The sequence below is a fragment of the Polypterus senegalus genome, unplaced genomic scaffold, assembly GCF_016835505.1.
Source record: "Polypterus senegalus isolate Bchr_013 unplaced genomic scaffold, ASM1683550v1 scaffold_4669, whole genome shotgun sequence".
Lineage (NCBI taxonomy): Eukaryota > Metazoa > Chordata > Cladistia > Polypteriformes > Polypteridae > Polypterus > Polypterus senegalus.
This window is the reverse complement of record NW_024382022.1, coordinates 39022-60001: the sequence shown is the minus strand read 5'-3', so window position 1 is coordinate 60001 and position 20980 is coordinate 39022. Positions and strand designations below refer to the sequence as shown.

Sequence of the window (20980 nt, the reverse complement as noted above, 5' to 3'; positions counted from 1 at the left end):
GTCTCCTTACGGCAAGGCGCCACCATGAAGGAGGTTCTACCGGTTACTCAATAGACTTGAACCCTCTGATGGGACTGTGAAAGTTCAGAAGTACAATTATTTGTGTCTTTATTAGTTTTAGCAGATTGTGTTTGTCTGTTATGTGACTTTGTTAAAGATCACAATCATTTTTTTATGTGTAATTGATGTATAAATCATGAAAATTGTATTTTGCAACTGAATATTGATAAACATTCTTAATATGTCACAGAAGGAGGCAAACTCATTGTAAAATAACTTTCAAAGAAAAAAAAAAAAACTTTGTGCCTCAGAAAATAAACTTTGCACTATTCTTTAGTGAATCAATGAGTGAAACTATTAGTCCATAAATCTAAACTTGCATGATAAGGCAGAAGTCCACAGCTCAACAGATGTCAGAATCTCATGGCTCCAGTTGTCAACTAATGTGTCATTCATCAACAGAACGTGGCATCACTTGTAGGCAGTCAGTTCATTCACAGGATGTGTAACAGAGAAAGCAAATCAATTCAAACTTGTACTTTGCGAAGATCCATTCAGATGTAGGCGGACCATTCTTGTGCTCCAGTGGACTTCAATTTTCGTATTCTCTCTTTCTCCTCAATGCCCGGACCTTGTAACACAGAGCGAGATACGCTGCCAGATGGAAGATGAGGAAGTAGATGACCATTATACTGATGTCTACTACCAGCTTGGCCTCAGGCTTCTGTAGTGGGCAGATGCCCTCAGCACACTCCAGGTCAGCATGATCCATACCACAAAGGGATAATACCATTTCTCCAAAGCTATACCTGGAAGAATACACAGAATTAGAAGCCATTTATTTACTCCAAGATACCTGTCTCCGAATGCTCTGCACTCCACTCACCTTATGAAGGACACATATTCAATCCACCCCAGGTATGTGGGAAGCCTATCAAATGGGCCAAAGAAACCGCCAAAGATGCACATTATAGCACCCACAGCCCACGCCATGGTATCGGCACCCTGGATGAAAAAGACCATTATGAGGCGAGGGTCAAGACTGAGACTATACTGTAACACACAAATGTGACATCCCATACATTTTCCTCGCTTGTTTATCTGTTAAGTCACCTCCATCAACTGGCAGCTACACTTCCTACTCGCCTCACTCACACCACATCCAGGGTGAGCTGAGTAACAGCATTTCTGTAAGATTACATAAAAAGGCACATACCATCAAATTGTCACACATTGCTGCAAGGAACTGGCCCACTGATTGGGTCACACATGTCACGAGGATTAAGAAAGCAGCAAAGAGGAAGTAGAGTGTGGCCTCTGGAGGCTGGCTGGTCATCCAGTAGGCTATACAGCAGTAGATGATAGGGCCGATGATCTGTAAGAAATCCCACCACAAGTTACCTTCAGAACACAGGATACTGTCTGGTCATAGAGATATTTCAGTGGATAGCGGCTCACCTGGATGGGCATATCTGACATCATCTTGGCTAGGTAGTAAGCCTTGAGGCTGTACCAATTGTTACGGTGCTCTTTTAGCACAACAGACATCTCCAGAGGACCTGAGAAAGCAAAAGGAAGAATCACACACTTGTTTTTTTTTTTTTTATTTGCATTAAGGCGACCTTTCTGTAGTTTTCTTACATGCAAGGATAGCACAGGCTTTATTGAAGCCGTGATGGTACACACAATGAAGAATAAACAGCCCTGGTTCTGAGGGACCTTCATTATGTCATTTGAGACGTTTAGGTACGCAAAATCCAAGCATGATGCCAGTAATGATGATCAAGGTGAATCTCTGAAGAACCAGGTTCTGGGAAGAAAAAGAATGACAAGAAAGTCAGAAAACAATCTAAAGGAGGAGATGGAGGGATGGGCTAAGGGTCAGGGTTAGAGAAAGAGGGAATCCACAAGTCATTAGGAGACAGACAGACAGGCAAGACAACTAGCAGCTAGTCAGAAAGAAGAGGGAAATGGACTGGGGTCATAAGTGTCATGTAGATAGACAAAAATGACAAGAGAATAGGCTACGGAGTCAGATGTGGGTGACCTACCAGTTGTAGATAGTCGCAGATGAAGGACCTCTTGAGTAGGAAATAGAACTGAGAGAAGGTGCTGGTGACAAACTCATCACTCTCCATGGGGTCCACGTCCTCCTGTGACAGAATCAGAAAAACAATTTGGCATTGCTTCACAATTGTTGAATCATAAAAGCCCACAACATAGGGTTTACATGCATACCCTGGTGGTACTCACGCTTTGGCGATGGCTGGGATCGGAGGAAGCAGACTCTTCTGCGCTGGTAATTTTTCCTGCTGCTCCACGGTGCACATGCCATTTTCACAGCTTTCACAAAGACAGATGTCATTTCAGAGCTCTTTGCTGCCTCTTTAAGCACTAGAAGACATAAAAGAAACAAAAAGAAGACATTGAACAGATTAGACAGACTGTCTCAGTGATTCTGAGTAATAAGTTAGACATTGCTGTGGCCACAAGCTACATACTTAAGGCAGCTGGACTGTGGTATTTTGGCAGTGCAGACCAAAGTTTGTAAGGAACTTGGTGAGGTATGATACGGTGCCATCATAGATACACTGGCCTCGACTTAGGATGTACAGCTGTAGAAAGACACAAATTGAGGAGCCTTCAAGCTATAATATAACTTTGTTCTGGAGTAGACATTTAACGCAGGACTCTGCCTCTGGCTATAGAATCCAGGAACAGACTTCAAGCTGAGGCTCAAACACAGCATACAGAATGGCATCTGCAGGCAGAGCAGAGACTCACCTTGTCAAACAAATCTAGGATGTCACAGCTTGGTTGGTGAATGATACAGACGATTGTCGCCCACTGTGCCAAAGACTTCAAGAATGAAATAGCTTCGAAAGAAAAGTATCCATCTAGAATACTGGAGGGATAATGGGTGATGGGAAAATAGTGTTAAAGTGCTGCTACACCAAGTTGTTGAGGTGCCACAAAACCTGAACACTTCCAAATTGCAAATACCTGGTGGGCTCATCCAAAAACATAACTGAGGGATTTCTTAGGACCTCCAGTGCAATTGAAAGAAGTTTCTGATGCCCAACAGAAAGCATGCTTGTTTGAATGTCTGCGTATTTCTTTAGATGAAGGGCGTTAAGGGTCTCATTGACCTGCAGGCAAGCAAAAAGGATAAAAGCACAATCCTCTGGAATGAAATACTTAAATTCAACTCAGAGATTGTAAGTGTGTGTGTTTCTCGACAATTTTAACCATGGGTATGGGCTTAGATACACAAAAAGAATTAAAGTAGGTGTGTGAATCAACTGATGTGTAGTGAGCATGGATCTAAGTAAATTAGTGCATGTCTAGAATAAAATAGACTGGGACAGAATACGTGTTTCAGAGTAATGCGACTGTGCACGTGTATGCATGTGGAAATAGTGTGAGATTTGAACAGTGTGTATTTGTTTAAAGTAATATTACGTAAGACTAAAAATCACCTACTGAAAGGTGCATTGGAATGCAATATTAAATGAGTGTAATTGCTGATAAGTGGAAGAGTGAAATACAGTTTGTGAGTCTCTGGAGTGAGACAGTGCGATTAATAGTATGTTTGTGTTAAGTAATATAAAAAGCAGGTTACGAAAATGGATAGATGTTTAACTCATATGTACAGTATATGTAGGATATGCATTTAGAAAGTGCTGTGCTTCTGTACTTCCAGAGTGAAACAAAGGGCAAGGACTAATCTGTAGTGTGTTGCAGGAATGCTTCTGTACAAAATGGTATGCACTGAGATTGTTTGTAGGTGTGTGGAGTGAGACAGGGCATGACAAGCAGAAGGAGTGAGTATTAGTGCAAATCTGGGTGAAGTTAAGACCTGACACATATATAGCAGTTCATGTCAATGTATAAGGTGAGACATAATATACATCATGATTATGTGCCTGGTGTATTCATGTACACTGTGTGCATATCATCTGTTAAGGTTAGCTCACCATGTCTCTTTTCACAGCTGTTGTTTCCTTCACATTGACGTTGGCACTCAACTGCAGGAATAAAAACACAAGCAATGAGCATTGAGCTTTAAAAGGGAATGTGTGCTCACTGCATGAGGCTTACCATCATGGACTCCAGCACAGTGAGATTGGGAAATAGGCTGTCATCGCTTCGTTATATAACAGGACATCTTCCTGAAGGTGCGGAGCTCCCGCTGCTGGCCGTTCACCAGGATCTGACCCTCTTCACACTCTCTGTACGTGGTGAGAGGATTCATTAATTAACTATACATATATACAAACATACATACATACAGTGCATGCCTACATGCAAACATACATACATACATACATACATACACTCAGTGGGAAAATTCATAGGACCACTATACTAATACTGTGTAGAGCCTCCATTTGCAATCAAAAGTGCCTTAATTGTTCATGCCATGGATTCCATAAGACATTGACTTGCTTTATGCTACAAAAATTCTGCTGATTTGTGAATCTCCCATTCTCCCACATCCCAGAGGTGTTCTAGTGGATTCAGATCTGGTAACTGGTAAGCCCACTGAAGACCACTGAACTCATCATGATGTTCATGAAACCAGTTGAAGACAACTTTTGCTTTGTGACATGTTGCATTAACATGCTGGAATTGGCCGTTAGAAGATGGGTACTTTAAGACCATGAACTGATCCACAAGGTCAGTAACAATACTGAGATAGGCTGTGGTATTAAAATAATGATTAATTGGTACTGACAGGCTCAAAGTGTGCCAAGAAAACATTCCCACCATATTATACCGCCACCACCAGCCTGGACTGCTGATATGTTGGATTTGTGTTTGATGTGAACATTAAGTGAAGCTCCTGACCTGCATCTGCAGGATTTGATGCACTGTGCTGCTGCCAATTGATTGGCTGGTTAGGCAATTGCATGAATATACAGGTGGTCCAAACAATTTGCTCAGTAAGTGGACAAAAAGATTAAGAAATGCACAAAAGCACACATGTTCAAACACAGAGTTACTTGCTGACAAGTACAACACTTCACTGACACATGTAGCACAAGAACATTTGTTAGTAACTCACCGCATCCCAGCCAGGATATCCATGAAGGAGGACTTGCCAGCTCCAGAGGGCCCCATGATGCCAGTCAGCTCCCCACTGCAGAACTTCCCGGAAAGGCACTTGAGGATCGTCTTGTGACCTGTGATCAAACACCAAAGGCTTACTGAAGTTCCTTATTGAGACCATAGTGAGTATGTAGTGGGCACCTTGTTAGTTCATGGTAAGTATGTCTTTGAGGCTGTTATTGTTCTATAATCAGTTAGATGGTATTATGAGAGTCATGCTAGTGCCATGTTGAACAAGCTCATGAGTGGTTCATTTTGATGTACTTATGCACCATGGACTCCTACAAAGTCTTACTGGAACCATTATTTTCAGTGTACACATTGCACAAGCTCCCAGTGTCCGTAAGATTTTTCTCTGGTGCTCGGAGAAAAGCCATAAACATTCAGGACAGGTGAACTGACTACTCTAAATTGGCTTTATGCCACTATTTAAATGTTTCTGTCTTTTAGGTTTTTCATTTTTTGTCATTTGTGTAATACACCCATCAGTAACCTGGGCTGGTATGCCTTTATTTAAAGGGTGAGGGCACCTGTGAAACCCACACTTCCAGTCTCATCTTCTTAACTGAAACCCATTTTTCCCAATCAGCTTTGGAGAAATTCTTAATATCAGTACAAATGAAGGGGAAGTGTAGTTAAGACTGAAGCCAGGAAGCACTTCTTTACACAAAGAGTTGAGAGACTCTGGAACAAACCATCATGTTAAAGCAGAAACCTTTACAACCTCCAAAAGTGTCCAGAAGAGAAATTGAGACATCTTACCTGTTAGCTAAACAAACGAGCCTGACGGAGTGAATGGCCTCCTCTCATTTGTCAATTTTCTTGTGTGTCTTATGTAACATGGAAGTTCACTTACTTTTTCCAAGCTGCACTGTGAATGTTTAGCTTATGTGCTCAATAAAGACGTAACAAGTGGAACTATTTGTGCATCACTAGCTTAGTCAAATTGTGTTTGTCTACAGTTGTGAATTAGATGAAGGTCAGACAACATTTTATTAGTAATTAGGGTGGCAATTCCAGTCCAGGGAATTCCAAGGGTTTACCTACTTTACTTTGCAACTGTGGATTGCAGGGTTTGAAATGTTTGGCTTTAGTGGTCCGATTGTTTAAGAAACAAGTACTACATGATTAAAATGGTGATCCATATTTATAATTACACCTCAAGAATTACAAATGTATAGCTGATACACTGAAGAAAAAAAACCTGTATAAATATAGTAAATGTGTATTTTAAAAGCAAAAGCTGTAGTTCAATTAATGATTTAAAATGATTAAAACCTATTAGTGCATGTATACTTACATTTAAGCAGTATTTAATTACCAGTATCAATTAACTGATTGTGAGAGAATATATATATATATATATATATATATATATATATATATATATATATATATATATATATATATATATATATATATATATATTTGTTAGGAAATGGTAAAAACTACTTTTTTTAATTTTAATTAAACTGAAACAATATGACGGCTTCTAATTATGAGAAGCATTTTATTTTGTTTTATGTCATATGCATTATAGATAAATATTTTTGCACATATTTTATTAAAGTATGTATTTTAAGGAAATTTTATTTTTTTGAATATTTTTATAGTCAAGAACAATAAGCCTACATAATTTCATTTTGTTAATAAAAACTGAACAGTTAACATCTGTTGTCTATACCAGTGTTTCCCAACCTCGGTCCTGGGTGCACACTGTGGCTGCAGGTTTTTGTTCCAACCAGTTTCTGTTTTTAATTGGACTCCTGGGCTAATTAAGATGATGATAAATATATATATATATATATATATATATATATATATATATATATATATATATACAGTATATTAAAATGTACCAAGCAGTTATATGGGAATAATGCATTTCTTTCTCTTTAACAATATTTTCATCTTGATTTTCATTCTACTTTTCTAGGTGTTCTAATTGTTTAATTAATTTACTATTTACTAATTAGTGGGTCTGACACTGAAGTAGTTGCAGCCTTTTTCATTATTCAGTGTTGTTTGCCATGTTTGTCTGCTTTGCTCATTTTAATTGTCATTAATAAGATACAACGAAGGGGGTAAACTGTACAGAGAAAGGCAAAATATAATGAAATCAACAAAAGAGAGTTAAGCATTTAAATCGATAGCAAAAGCAGAAATATTTCTAAATGTCTTATAAATGTAAAAATCATGCTGCTGTGCTTTTCTGAATGTAAATAAAAGACAAATAATAGCAGCTCATTAAATGAGATCAGTGTTGTCATCTGTTGTCACTGATTAGGAACAAAACCTGCAGCCACAGTGTGCCCAGAAGACCAAGGTTGGGAAACACTGGTATATAGTTTAATTATAAAAATACACTTTAAAATAGGACATACGGCTTCTAGATTTCTGGTTATGCAGGAATTTAGTGTAAAAAGTTTTTACAGGGATTAAAAAATAATCGAAATTGGTATCGAATCGGCCAATCAAGTAACATGTAAATTGGTGATCGATAGCAGCCTTAAAAACTTGATCAGAGCACTCCTACTATTTTTCTATGTAGTTTTGTGACTTTAAATTTTAATCTTTTTTGAATTTGGTACTTTTGGGGTTTTGGTGGCATTTATTTTTTTTTATTTACACAAATTTAACATTAAAAGCTTTAATTTTGGGAATGGTGTTGCTTGGCAGTGTTGGCCTACCCCCACTAGGGTAAATCTTAACCTGCTTTGTGCCCAAATGTTGTCAAGTTAGAGTGCAGCCACCTGGTTTATAATGGATGGGTGGGTTTAATGTGTTTAAATTAAGGACATCTTAAAATGTTATTGCAGACATCTGAAAATGCAATTGCAGCTGTTCCGAATGTAATTACGGGCATATGAAGTTCAAATTTCACACATTAAATAAAGCATGATATGTGGTTTTAATGTCTAAGGCAGGGATGTGAAACGCATTGGGTGCAGGTTTTGTTCTAGCAATGTTCTCCATTGAACACCAATAACTAATACTAATGGGACATTATTATTGCTATATTGTCTTGATTTTAATTGGCTTGCACTTTAATTATTTATTTATTTGCTTTAACCAGCTGCCAAACAATAATGAGATGCAGAGCAAACCAACTGATGACTATGCAAATGTAACTCCCATTTACACCTGTCACTTTCATCAACAATCTTTCTTAATAAAATGACTTGTGAATATGAAGGATCCTTGAGTCTTATCCTGAAGTATGCAATATCAAGAAAAATGGGTCTCATTAAAGCCAACTCGGCTATTCCAAAGCAAAGTTATTTTAGCAGGCCACAATGCAGCATAAATAAACATTTTAGTTATGCTTGATAAGTGCTATTAAGACCAAAAGAAGCCATTGGTAAGGCCTTGTTGCATAATAATATAGGGTAATAGAAGCATTTTCAGTGTGCTAAAAAGTTTTCCTGTGCTAAAATGTTTCAAAGCTAAAACACACAGAGCCTTGAAGGGACATTAACGTCCAACATTTAACCACAAGTGCACTTGCTAGTCCCCTGCTTTAACTATTTATACAGCCCACCAAAACAAAAGTCACATCACATGAAAAATACAGAAATAAAACACAGCATGAGCTGCATTTAAATTCAGCATTTGTAAATTTCAGCACATCTGTCAGTAACTGCTGACTAGTATCAGTATAAACCAGATTTATTGTCTAAGCAGCTTAAACAATTGAGACCAGGAAATCTGATCACAGCTACAGAACTGTCATTATAGCCCATTATTTATTTAATGCACATTAGTGCATTATAACTTAAAACTTAAACCTTAAATGAATGAGATAAACTTACAAATGTTAATGAAAGCAGCAAGTTTATACAGTATAGAAAATAGTTATCTTAAACATTCATAATAAATCTGCAAAAACATTTTGCAATAGAGGAAAAATTTCAAGTTGAACACAGAATAAATTAAAAGCTTCTGAGAGCAGCACGGACACAATTCATAACTGCAACAGGAATAGTCCTCCATTTTGTATATTGGACACTAATGTTTATTGAGATGCACATTTTAATGAAAGCTTGCATCCACATCCACATATTAAACATCCTTAATAAATACAATCTTCAGCAAATAAAATTCAGCAATACATTGAAGACTACAGTATACTGAGATACACATTAATGAAAACAGCAAGCCTATATCCAAAATGATTATCTTAAATGTCCTCAATGGACAAAATCATCTTCAAGCAAAAACACAGCAACTTCCAGCATAAAATAAGTTTCATAATGTAAGCAGAATAAATGTGAAGCTTCTGACAGATGCACAAGATACAACTGATAAGAACATCACAAGCACGAGTAGGTAGTTACCAACAATTTAGAGTTTTCGATACTATAACAAAATTAACTGAGACATTTTAATTAAAACAGCTAACTTGTATCCAAAGCAGTTAACTTAAACATTATGAATAAATGGACGTCTTCCACAAGTAAAATCAACAACAATAGAGCTCATATTGGGAGGACCAGTATCAAATAAACAGATCCCATCAGAGATAGAAACTGCCAGGATAAAGCAGCTCCACAATTTAAGCACAATAAATCAGAAGCTTCAGAGAGCTGCACAGGACACAATTCATAACAGCAACAGGAATAGTCCTCCACTTTGTATATTGGACACTACTATATATTGAGATACACATTTTAATTAAAACAGCAGGCTTGCATCCAAAATGGTCACCTTAAATATTCATAATAAATAAAATCTTCTATAAGAAAACTCAACTAGAACAGAGGCTCATGTCGGGAGGGCTAGCATGAAGTCAGCAGACCAAACCAGACATGGAAACTGTTTGGATAAAATCAAGTTTCAAATTGTAAACAGAATAAATGAGAAGTTTTGACATCTGCACAGTACACGCTGATAAGAACAACACAAGCATGAGCAGGTATTAACCCATTTAGAGTTTTGATAAAATATATTGAGATTAACTTAAGACACTTTAATAAAACAGCAAGCTTATATCCAAAATAGTGAGCTGAAACATTCTTAATAAATAAAAATCTTCTGCAAGCAAAATCAACAGCAACAGAGCCACAAATTATGAGACCCAACACCAAGCAACCATACCTTACCAGACACGAAAACCTCCAGCATTAAATATGTTTCACAATGTAAGCAGTATAAATGAGATGCTTATGACAGCAGCACCACCCTCTACCCATTTAAAGTTTTGATAAAATATATTAAGATTAATTTAAGACATTTCAATAAAAACAGCAAGCTTGTATGCAAAATTGTGAGCTTTCTCAATTCTTAATAAATAAAAATCTTCTTCAACTAAAATCAACAGCAACAGAGGGTCATATTGGGTAGGACAACATCAAGTAAGCAGACCCTACCAGACATGGAAACTGCCAGGATAAAGCAGCACCACAATTTAAGTAGAATAAATCAAAAGCTTCTGGGAGCTGCACAGGACACAACTTATAAAAGCAAAAGGAATAGTTATCCATGTTGTATGATGGAGAATATATTGAAATGCACACTTTAATTAAAACAGCAAGCTTGTATGCAAAATTGTGAGCTTAAACATTCTTAATAAATAAAAATCTTCTTCAAGTAAAATCAGCAGCAACAAAGGCTCAGCTTGGGTGGGACAGCATCACGTAAGCAGACCCTACAAGACATGGAAACTGCCAGGATACAGCAGGCAAAACAATGCAAGCAGAATGAATCACAAACTTCTGACAGCTGAACTGGACATAATTCATAACAGCAACAGGAATCGTCACCCATTTGGCATACTGGACGATAGAAAAAGGAACAACACAGCCTCTCTTGAGCTGATTGTGGCAAAGAGCAAAATGCAAAAGTCAAGTAGCTTCACCCACAGCTCTCATAAATCAAATATACAAAAACAGCAAAACAGCAAAATCAATAAAGAGCAATTTTTGTGAGACAAACCTGAAACCCAGGATACTGTAAAATCACAAATCACTTTTTAACTTAATGTGAATACCACAAATGGAAAAGAGCCCTGTGTGCATTCAGCACGTGTTCATTTTGATGAATGGCAGTGGTGTTTAGTGCTAGTGTTTAAAGCTGTGAAATCCATTTCAGCTGATTACACATAAACTATACTGTAAATGTGACACCCATGAAATATAATTCGGTTCTACTAGAAAAGATACATTAAGCCTTAAAACGTGCTCATTATGTGCAAAGTCAATTTACATTAGTTGGAATTTCTTAATTTGGTTATGTCAACAAGTGCCACATAACTACTGTAGTATAATCAATCCCTAAGAAACGTTTTGTTTCAATTTTACACATAAATTGACATTTGTTGAAGGATGTGATGTTATTTATGTAGCTGTAAAATGCTTTGATTAGGTCATGGCGAATGTCCTGGGATATTTTCAGTTGACTGAACAAGTCCACGTTCAAGTACTTAACTGACCCATTAAAATGGCACATTTTATCAACACAAGCACTAAAACGCTTGTAAATGTGCCTAAGATTGCACAATGACTCTGTGCAATAAATTAACTTAATACAATGATGTATAGTGAAAATGGACACGCATGTTTTGAGTATAAAAATATGTTAATTTGGAGTACAGATAACATAAAATAAGCGAATAATGACAACAGTTCATGAAGCAGAGTATGTTTCTGTTTAAAAGAAAAGAATCTGATTTGTTTCAGTGTCAGTTAATTATATTAATGTGCCACTTAAGAGGTTTTAACAATTTAACTACATATAACCATGTAATCGCAGCGAACACGATCATTATAAATTAAATGAATTTATATTAGATGTGTCAACACCGCCATTAGTTCGTTTTGGGCCCCCTTATCTCATGCTGTGATGAGGACGTTGTACGAAAGCTGCAAAACACGACACTCAATGAATGTATTATAACCTACTAACATAAATCAATTTGATGCCAATCTGCGAAAGTGAAAACACTCCTGGGGTCAAAGTCAACATGGGGTCTGACACATGGTCGCGTTATAATAAAGTTTTATAAAACAGATGCCGACAAATTATAAAATGTGAAAAATGCTCTGTAATAAAGTGTACTGCAAACCCCAAAACGGGCGACAATAACCCTGTGGCGCCGTCCTTCTTAAGCACATCGCGCCTTCTGTTAAGTGCGGGGACGCGGAGCCCGCCTGGTTTATGGCTTAAGCAAGCAGCCCACCGGTCAGAGCGCTTGCGGACCCTCATACTTTTAGCGATTTTACAGAATAGTTTGCGATGGCACTGCATGCCCGTCCGGCATCGACGCTGTGTCCCCTCGGTTGTGTATGGCACATTATTGTGTCCCCTTTCAGGAGTTGCTCTTTTTAAAAAATATATACATATATATAAAGAGTTTAATGCAGGCGCCTACCTTTACTGAAAAGAAGGACTCTTCCGGCACGGAGTACGACATATCTTTAAACTCCAAATCGACCGGCTGACATCTACGCAGGTACGAAAAGCGCGGCATCCCTCCGCGACGTCTTCCTCTTCATTCGGGCGCGTGGCGTCTTCTGGCGCGGGCTCTTGGGTCACATGGAGGTTCGTGAAGTCAAGAAGTGGCAGTTCTCGGGTCGTTCGGCTGCTTGCAGAATCCTCCGGAGATTTGCGAATAGGTACAAGGCTTGTACCTTCCTCGGCCATGTCTGCGTCCATCAGTGGTGGTGGAGTACACCACTGAGACGAGTAGCCACAGTCTTGGCAGTGGTACCCAAAAGTGATGGCAGGCCAGACGAGTGTTACGCTAGGAAGTTAAATCAGACCTGAGCAGCCTTCCAGCTTCCCAATGAAGGTATCGCACCGGCTCACCCCCATAAATAGGAGCAGATCACGTTGAAGGTTGGTGGGAGGCAAATCTACCAAAATAACAAAAATGAAACATTTTAAACTTATGACGCCATATTACCGGCAGAAACTGGTCTTATCTGGTGTTATGCACCTTACAAATGAGAATGAAAAAGTGTTACTGTATTTATTATTTAACAGATGTCAAAAGAGAATGGTACAAGAAAACATCTATTGAGTAAGCAGTGACCTTGATTCACCATTAATAGACAAATATTGTAACATACAAGAACGCTTTGTGTACCGAGCAAATTCTTTGGCACACTATACTGGTACAGCTTAGGGCCTCCTTTTGCCCTCAGTTTCTTGCGCCTAGGTTCCACAAGATTCCTTCAAGATTCTGTCCCGTGTTGGCATGTTTCTGCAGATTTGCCAGCTGCACTTTCATGCTGCCAATCTCCTGTTCTACCACATCCTAAAGGTATTTTATTGGACTTACATCTGGTGACTGGGATGCCCACCAGAAGAACACAGAACTAATTGTCATGTTCATGAAACCAGTTTGCTTCGGGACATGGTCCATTTTATACTAGAAGGAGCCATTAAAGGATGGCTAAATTGTGGCCATGAAGGGATGCATGTGGTCAGGAACAGTACTCAAGTAGGCTGTGGCGTTCAAGCCATTATAGCTTTGGTATTGATGATCGAAAATTGTGCCAAGAAAACATTCCCTACACCATTCCACCTCTTCCACCAGTCTGGACTATTGACACAAGGCAGATTGGGTGCATGAACTCAGGATGTTGGCACCAAATTCTGACCCTATCATCTGTGCTCCTCAGCGAAATTGGGATTCATCAAACCGGCTACGTTTTTCCAGTCTTCAGGAAATCCAAGCACATTTCTCCAGTTTTGATGTCACTACATTGGTTACCTGTGTTATTTAAAATTGACTTTAAAATACTGCTTATGGTTTACAAAGCCTTAAATAATCTCGCTCCATTTTATATTTCGGAATGACTTACACCTTACATTCGAAATCGTAACCTGAGATCTTCAAATGAATGTCTGCTTAGAATTTCAAGAGCTAAACTTAAAAGAAGTGGTGAGGCAGCCTTCTGCTGTTATTCACCTAAATAGCCTGCCAATAGGAATTTGCCAGGCTGATACGGTGGAGCGCTTTAAAAAACGCTAAAAACACATTAGTTTAACATGGCTTTCTCATAGCTTCATCTTAGTTTAAATCCTGATGCTCTGTATATTCAATTAATTAATTATCATTATTATTCATGGTGACTCCAAAATCCATACTAACCCCTACTTTCGCTTCTGTTCTTTTCCAGTTTTCTGTGGTGGAGATCTAGGCCACCACCACCTGATCAAACCACTGTGATGTCCCTGCATTCTTCCATGAGAACTCTGAATACCCTGAGGACTGATTGAGGTCATTTATGTCAGGTTTAATGCCTAGGGGGCTGGGTGGTCTTGTGGCCTGCAACCCCTGCAGATTTTATTTTTTTTCTAGCCGTCTCAAGTTTTTTGTTTTTCTGTCCTCCTGGCCATCGCACCTTACTTTTATTCTATGTTAATTAGTGTTCACTTATTTTAATTCTTATTTATTTTGTCTTTTTCTCTTTCTTCAACATGTAAATCACTTTGAGCTACATTATTTGTATGAAAATGTACTATAGAAATAAATGTTGTTGTTGTTGTTGATCTGTCTAGTTTTAGTGAAGATGTGCCCACTGTAGCCTTGGCTTTCTGTTCTAGGCTGGCAGGAGTGGAACCCGACGTGGTCTTCTGCTGTTGTAGCCCATCAGCCTCAAGGTTCAACTTATTATGAACTGCTTTTCTGCTCACCACAGTTGTCCAGTGTGGTTATCTGAGTTACTGTGGCCAGTTTGACCATTCCCTTTGACCTCTGTCATCAACAGTGTGTTTCCATTTGCAGAACTGCTACTCACTATATGATTTTTGCTATTTGCACCATTCTGAGTAAACCTTAGAGATGTGAAAATCCCAGCAGTTACAGAAACACTCAAACCACCTCATCTGGTACGAACAATCATACCAGAGTCAAACTCATGGCAATCATATTTTACTCCATGCTGGTGTTTGATGTGAACATTAACTGACGCTCCTGACCTGTATCTGCAGGAGTTTATGCATTTTGCTGCTGCCACATGACTGGTTGATTAGATAATTGCATGGATAAGCAGGTGGTCAGGTGCTCCTAATAATTTGCTCAGTGAGTGTTGTGGTCATATGAGGTATGACACTAAACCCGATAAATGCTGGGGCTAGAGCTGGGTTGCCCCATTTAATTTTGGGAAAAGCTTTAAACAGAAATGGTGCATGATGGAGCATACAAAGTAAAGAGAGCAAGGCTGGTTCTGAGCCCTGTCCCTCTTGAGCATTGGTCCAGAATGAGGTATCAACTTCTGATAGCACCTCAAATATATAGTCCTCCCAACCAGAAGGGCAGAGTCAGATCCCCTCACTGGGCATCTAATCCTGGCTGTGGTAACAGAAAGAGACGATACCGTTAGCGACGACGCACCCTATCATCAAGGGTGGGAGTGCTTACCCAAGGCGAGCTGGGGAAATCCTCAGACACACGTGTGTGACAGTGTATATACAGTATATAGTACTGTGCAAGTGTATTAAGGCCTCTGTGAAAACGGGTGTAAAGCGGCAATACTTTCAAAAATGCTAATAGTCATTGTCCAACCCGCTATATCCTAATACAGCATCACATGGGTCTGCTGGAGCCAATCCCAGCCAACACATGGCACAAGGCAGGAACAAATCCCGGCAGGGCGCCAGCCCACCACACACACACACCAGGGACAATTTAGGACTGCCAATGCACCTAACCTGCATGTCTTTGGACTGTGGGAGGAAACACACACAGACACAGGAGAACATGTAAACTCCACGCAGGGAGGACCGGAAGCGAACCCGGTCTCCTAACTCGAGGCAGCAGTGCTACCACTGCGCCACTGATCTCAGATGAGTTTTTATTAATTTCAATTTTGAAAATGATCTTTCACAACTTGCAATTGAAAATGCAATATTAAGCAGTAATCTGTACGCAATACAAATCGTGGCAAAGACATCCCTTCCAAACTGTACTAACCACTAGAGAGCATCCTTAGGATTAGGGGAACTCTAGTCCCCAGCTCGAAGGAGCATCACAAAGTCAATAACTGAATTGCTGTCACATCATTATTATAGTAATCTGCAAAGGCTGAACATTCCTTTTTAATCTCTGTCTTTCTTTTCTGTCTTCAATTGTGACTGAATGCAAATCCAGAAGAAATGAAAATGGGTTTCAAAGGTCGTGAAGATGAACACTGCGGCCTTCAATTTTCGTTTCGGTTGGTCCAGTGTGTTTCTAAAGCTCGCATGTGAAAGGTCAAGAACCTCGACTGAACTTCTGTACATGCACAAATTATAACATGAGCCAGATTTACTCTGGCTACACAGACTACATATTTCTCCGACTTATCTTACTGGACTACCTAGAAAAGAACACGAGAGATGAAATAAGTGAGGGAAACTCAGTCTCAGAAAAAAACACTTCACTGCGCCACCAAGGCTGGACAAATGACCCTTAACAGGTTCACTGCATATTCGGACTGAGAGGGACAGGGAGCGGAGCATCTCTCAAGTCGTGCTGAAGCCCTTTTCAAGGTTGTTTGACTCTTGGGTTCAATTTTCTGTCCCATGTGAAATAAACATAGTTTTATAATGTTTTTAAGGGAAGGCCTCTTTTCGCTGTGCAGGGCCCAGTCAGGCCCGGTGCGAGGACTTCTAGCATTTGGAAGTTACAGTGATTCACTGAGAATGAGCTATAATAATTTAAATTTGTTCATATTAAATTAAAATTATTTTCAAACCAGGGCACTCCTAGAGAGCAACACTCTTGGATTGGATCCCCCAAGATATGGATGCCCGGCGTTGCCCCTCGGCCCAAGTCTGCACGCCAGTGACCACACTTTTTACATGGCCTCATTTAAGAGACTCATAAGGATTGGGACAATTGGCATCACAGGTGTTTGTGACTCCTCAGGTGGGTTTCATGGCTTTGTAAGACCCTCGGATTGCTTCTATCCTTTGAGTGTGTAGTTGCCATTGTTCAACACGAGGACAAGAGTTGTGCCAGTGAAAGTCAAAGAAGCTATTATGAGGCTGAAAAGCAAGAATAAAACCACTGGAGACATCAATGAAACTTTAGGATGAACAAAATCAACCGTGTGGAATATCATGAAGAAGAAATAAGGTACCGTGGGCTCAGTCATCATAAAGGGACTGCCAGGCCAAGGAAGACCTCCACTGCTGAAGAGAGAACAATCATCACGATGGTAAAGAAAAACCCCAAACACCTGTCTGACAGACTGATGCATTGCCATGGATTATCTTAAAGGGTCTGAACTCCCCTATTATAGTTTTACAAAATAGTGGCCCCAAACAGAATATTGCATAGGGCCTCTAAAAGCTAGAAATGGCCGTGCAACTACGTGCCGCACCCTGACTGTACAAGTCGCAAGTCAACTGTTCTGAGGGAGGAACAGAGGCCTTTTGTTTCTCTAAAAAGTACACTTTTGTGTATTAAAGTTTTGAAACATTTATCTTTCCTAGCTTGCATATTTTCCGTAATGTTGAAGGTCATTTGTGGCTTTCAAAGGAGAATTGTCTGGATTCAGAGTATCGGTATGATTAGCCCTAATTATACTGGGAGTTCAGAGCCCCAATACTTTGCTCACCATTGACTTTCTTTTAGATTTAATTTTAAAAGGATAAATTTGCTATTTGTACCCATCAGTCTACACTCAATATCCCATAATGACAAATTGAAGACATGTTTTCAGAAAGCTTTCCAAGTGTGTTCAAAATCAAAAGCAAGTCTCTCTTTCATAGAAATATTCAGACCCTCAGTTCAGCACTTTGTTGAAGCCCCTTTAGGAGGCAATTCCAGCTTGAGTTGCCATTGGAAAATCTCCACAAATTTTACACCCTGGATTTGGGCAGTTTATCTCATTCTTCCTGTCAGATCCTCTCAAACTTTATTAGATGGGATGTTAAGCCTCTGTAAACTGGCATCTTCAGGCCTCTCCACACATATTCTATGGGATTTAAGTCTGGGCTTAATGACACTCAGTGCCACTCACAGACTTGTCCTAAAGCCACCCCAGCCAGCATTGTCTCGTTTGTATGCTTCAGGTCATGGTCATGCTGGTCACCCCAGTCTGAGGCGGTGTGTTCTCTGGGGCAGGTGTTCTTCAAGGACCTCTCTGTGTTTGATTGCATTCATCCTCAGTTCGGACCTGCTGTGAAGCACCTCCATAGTATCAAGCTGTCACTACCATCCATCATGAACCTCCTGGATTCTTTTGATTTGAGCCAGCATGTTAGTCAGCCAACACACAAAGCAGAGCATACGTTTGACCTAGTAATTAGTAAAGGACTAAAAGTTGATGTGAAGCAGATCATTGATATTGGTTTATCAGACCATTTTCTGTTACTATTTAATATAAAAATAATGACAGAAAAAATCACGAGAAGCTTCAGCAGCTTCAAAGTTTACAAACATTCTAAGCAACCAGTCCATTTGTAGTGCTTACTACAATAGTGAGGATAATGTAAATAGGAAGGTGGCAAATGTTAATACTAAGGTGAGAGCTGCTTCTGACATAGTTGCACCTGAAAAGACAGTTAAAAATCTTCTAGTATTGTTATACCATGGAAGACTCAAAGAGTGTCTGATCTTAAGAGAACATGCCGGAGAGCTGAGTGTAAATGGTGGAAGACTAAACGGATTATCCATTATGACATATTGAAGGCTAAAATAACAGAATACAACAACACAGTCCTTCTTGAGAGGTGCTGCTATTTCTCTAAAATTATAAATAACAATGCTAGTAATCCCAGAGTCTTATTCTCCACGATTGATCGTCTGCTAAACCAGGTAACTTAAAGGAATGCCTCCTAAGTACTTCCAGTGAAACCTGTGAGGCTTTGGCTGTATTTTTAATAACAAAATTAATGATATTAGAAATAATATAGTACATCTCACCAATAGTGATCCTCCTAAACCCCGGTACTTGTAATAAAATTAAATTCTTTCACCAGGATAGATTTATCTGATTTATATAAAGTAATTTTTCAACTGAGACCCTCCACCTGCGTCCTTCACCCAATACCAAAAAGTTTTTTCAAAGAAGTGTCCGTGTGCTAATTGACAATATTCTTGACATAGTAAACTTGTCAGTAGATAAGGGGTCTTAAGAATGCTGTAGTTAAACCCCTGCTCAAGAAATATAGCCTCGACTCCTCTGCTTTTAAAAATTTTAGACCCATTTCTAACCTTCCTTTCTTAAGTAAAATCCTAGAGAAGGCAGTCACTACGCAGCTAAATGACCACCTCAATAATCCCGATTCTTGATTAGTTTCAGTCGGGTTTCAGAACAAATCACAGCACAGAAACTGCACTTTCTAAAGTAGTAAATGACTTGCGGGTAAATGCAGACAGAGACCGTTTATCTGTTCTAATCTTCTTAGATCTGAGTGCGCATTTGACACCATTGATCACAATATTCTTAAAAACACCTTAGTCAATGGGTGGGCATTGCTGGCAGTGTCTTAAATTGGTTTGTCCTACCTGGCAGATTGAAAATTCTTTGTTAGTTGTGGTAATTGTACTTCAAAGACACATGATATCCGATATGGGGTTCCACAAGGCTCTGTCCTGGGTCCGCTGCTCTTTTCGATCTCTATGCATTCGTTAGGTCAGATTATCTCGGGGCATAACGTGAGTTGCTACAGCTATGCTGATGACACACAACTGTATTTATCAATAGCCTGATGACCCCGAGCGTTGATTCACTGACCCCAAATCTCTTACTTGTGTTTATGAGTGGATGAGTAGTAATTATCTCAATCTAAATAAGGAGAAAACAGAAATTTTAGTGATTGGTGGCAAATATGGATTTAATGAGGTTATTAGAAATAAACTTGATGCATTAGGATTAAAAGTCAAGACAGAGGTAAAGAGTTTAGGCGTAATTATTTACTCTGACCTAAATTTTAAATCACATATTAATCACATTACTAGGACAGCATTTTATTACTTAAGAAATATTGCAAACGTTAGACCTCTTCTAACATTACAAGATGCTGAGAAATTAGTTCACGCTTTTGTTTTAGTCGACTAGATTACTGTAACGCACTCCTCTCAGGACCACCCAAAAGACATCAATCGACTACGAGTGCAGAATGCACTAATCTTAACTTTGATGTTGCTACATTAGTTACCCGTGTCATTTAGAATTGACTTTAAAATACTGCTTATGGTTTACGAAGCCTTAAATAATCTGCTCCATCTTAAATCTCAGCATGCCTCTCACCTTACACTTCAAATCGTAACTTTAGATCTTCAAATGAGGGTCTGCTTAGAATTCCAAGAGCTAAACTCAAAAGAAGAAGTGGTGAGGCGGCCTCCTGCTGTTATGCACCTAAAATCTGGAAAGGCTTAATGGTAGAAATTTGCCAGGCTAATACAGTACAGTAGAGCACTTTAAAAACTGCTGAAAATACATTTCTTTAACATGGCTTTCTTATAACTTCATTTTAGTGTAACTCTGATATTCTGTTTATGCATTTAATTATCCTTATCAATTATGGTGGCCTTGAAAGCAATACTAACCCCTACTTTCTCTGCTTTTCCTTTTCAGTTTTCTGTGATGGTGATCTGCGCCACCACCACCTGATCAGGTCACCGTGCTGTCCCTACATTGATGGATTGAAGGCCAGAGGTCCACATGACCCTCATCATCTAATTCTTCCATGAGAACTCTGAATACCATGAGGACTGATTGAGGTCATTTATGTCAGGTTTAATGCCTAGGGGGCTGGGTGGTCTCGTGGCCTCAGAACCCCTGCAGATTTTATTTCTTTTCCAGCCGTCTCAAGTTTTTTTTTTTTTTCTGTCCTCCTGGCCATCGCACCTTACTTTTATTCTATGTTAATTAGTGTTCACTTATTTTAATTCTTATTTATTTTGTTTTTTTTCTCTTCCTTCAAC

At 39.1% G+C, this 20980-nt stretch overlaps 1 protein-coding gene and 1 pseudogene across 1 annotated transcript; both read right to left on the bottom strand.

Annotated features, from left to right (window-relative positions):
* Window positions 1-6: 6 nt before the first annotated feature.
* On the bottom strand, window positions 7-2391 carry LOC120520976 (ATP-binding cassette sub-family G member 4-like). The gene is made up of 7 exons (XM_039742911.1): window positions 2254-2391; window positions 2052-2153; window positions 1642-1810; window positions 1459-1559; window positions 1217-1375; window positions 887-1005; window positions 7-809 (listed from the first exon to the last, which is right to left on the bottom strand). Exons 4-7 carry the CDS (start codon window positions 1546-1548, stop codon window positions 593-595), a joined length of 585 nt encoding a protein of 194 aa, XP_039598845.1. The 5' UTR covers window positions 1549-1559; window positions 1642-1810; window positions 2052-2153; window positions 2254-2391; the 3' UTR covers window positions 7-592.
* On the bottom strand, window positions 1730-12753 carry LOC120520974 (annotated as a pseudogene).
* Between the last annotated feature and the right edge of the window lie 8227 nt (window positions 12754-20980).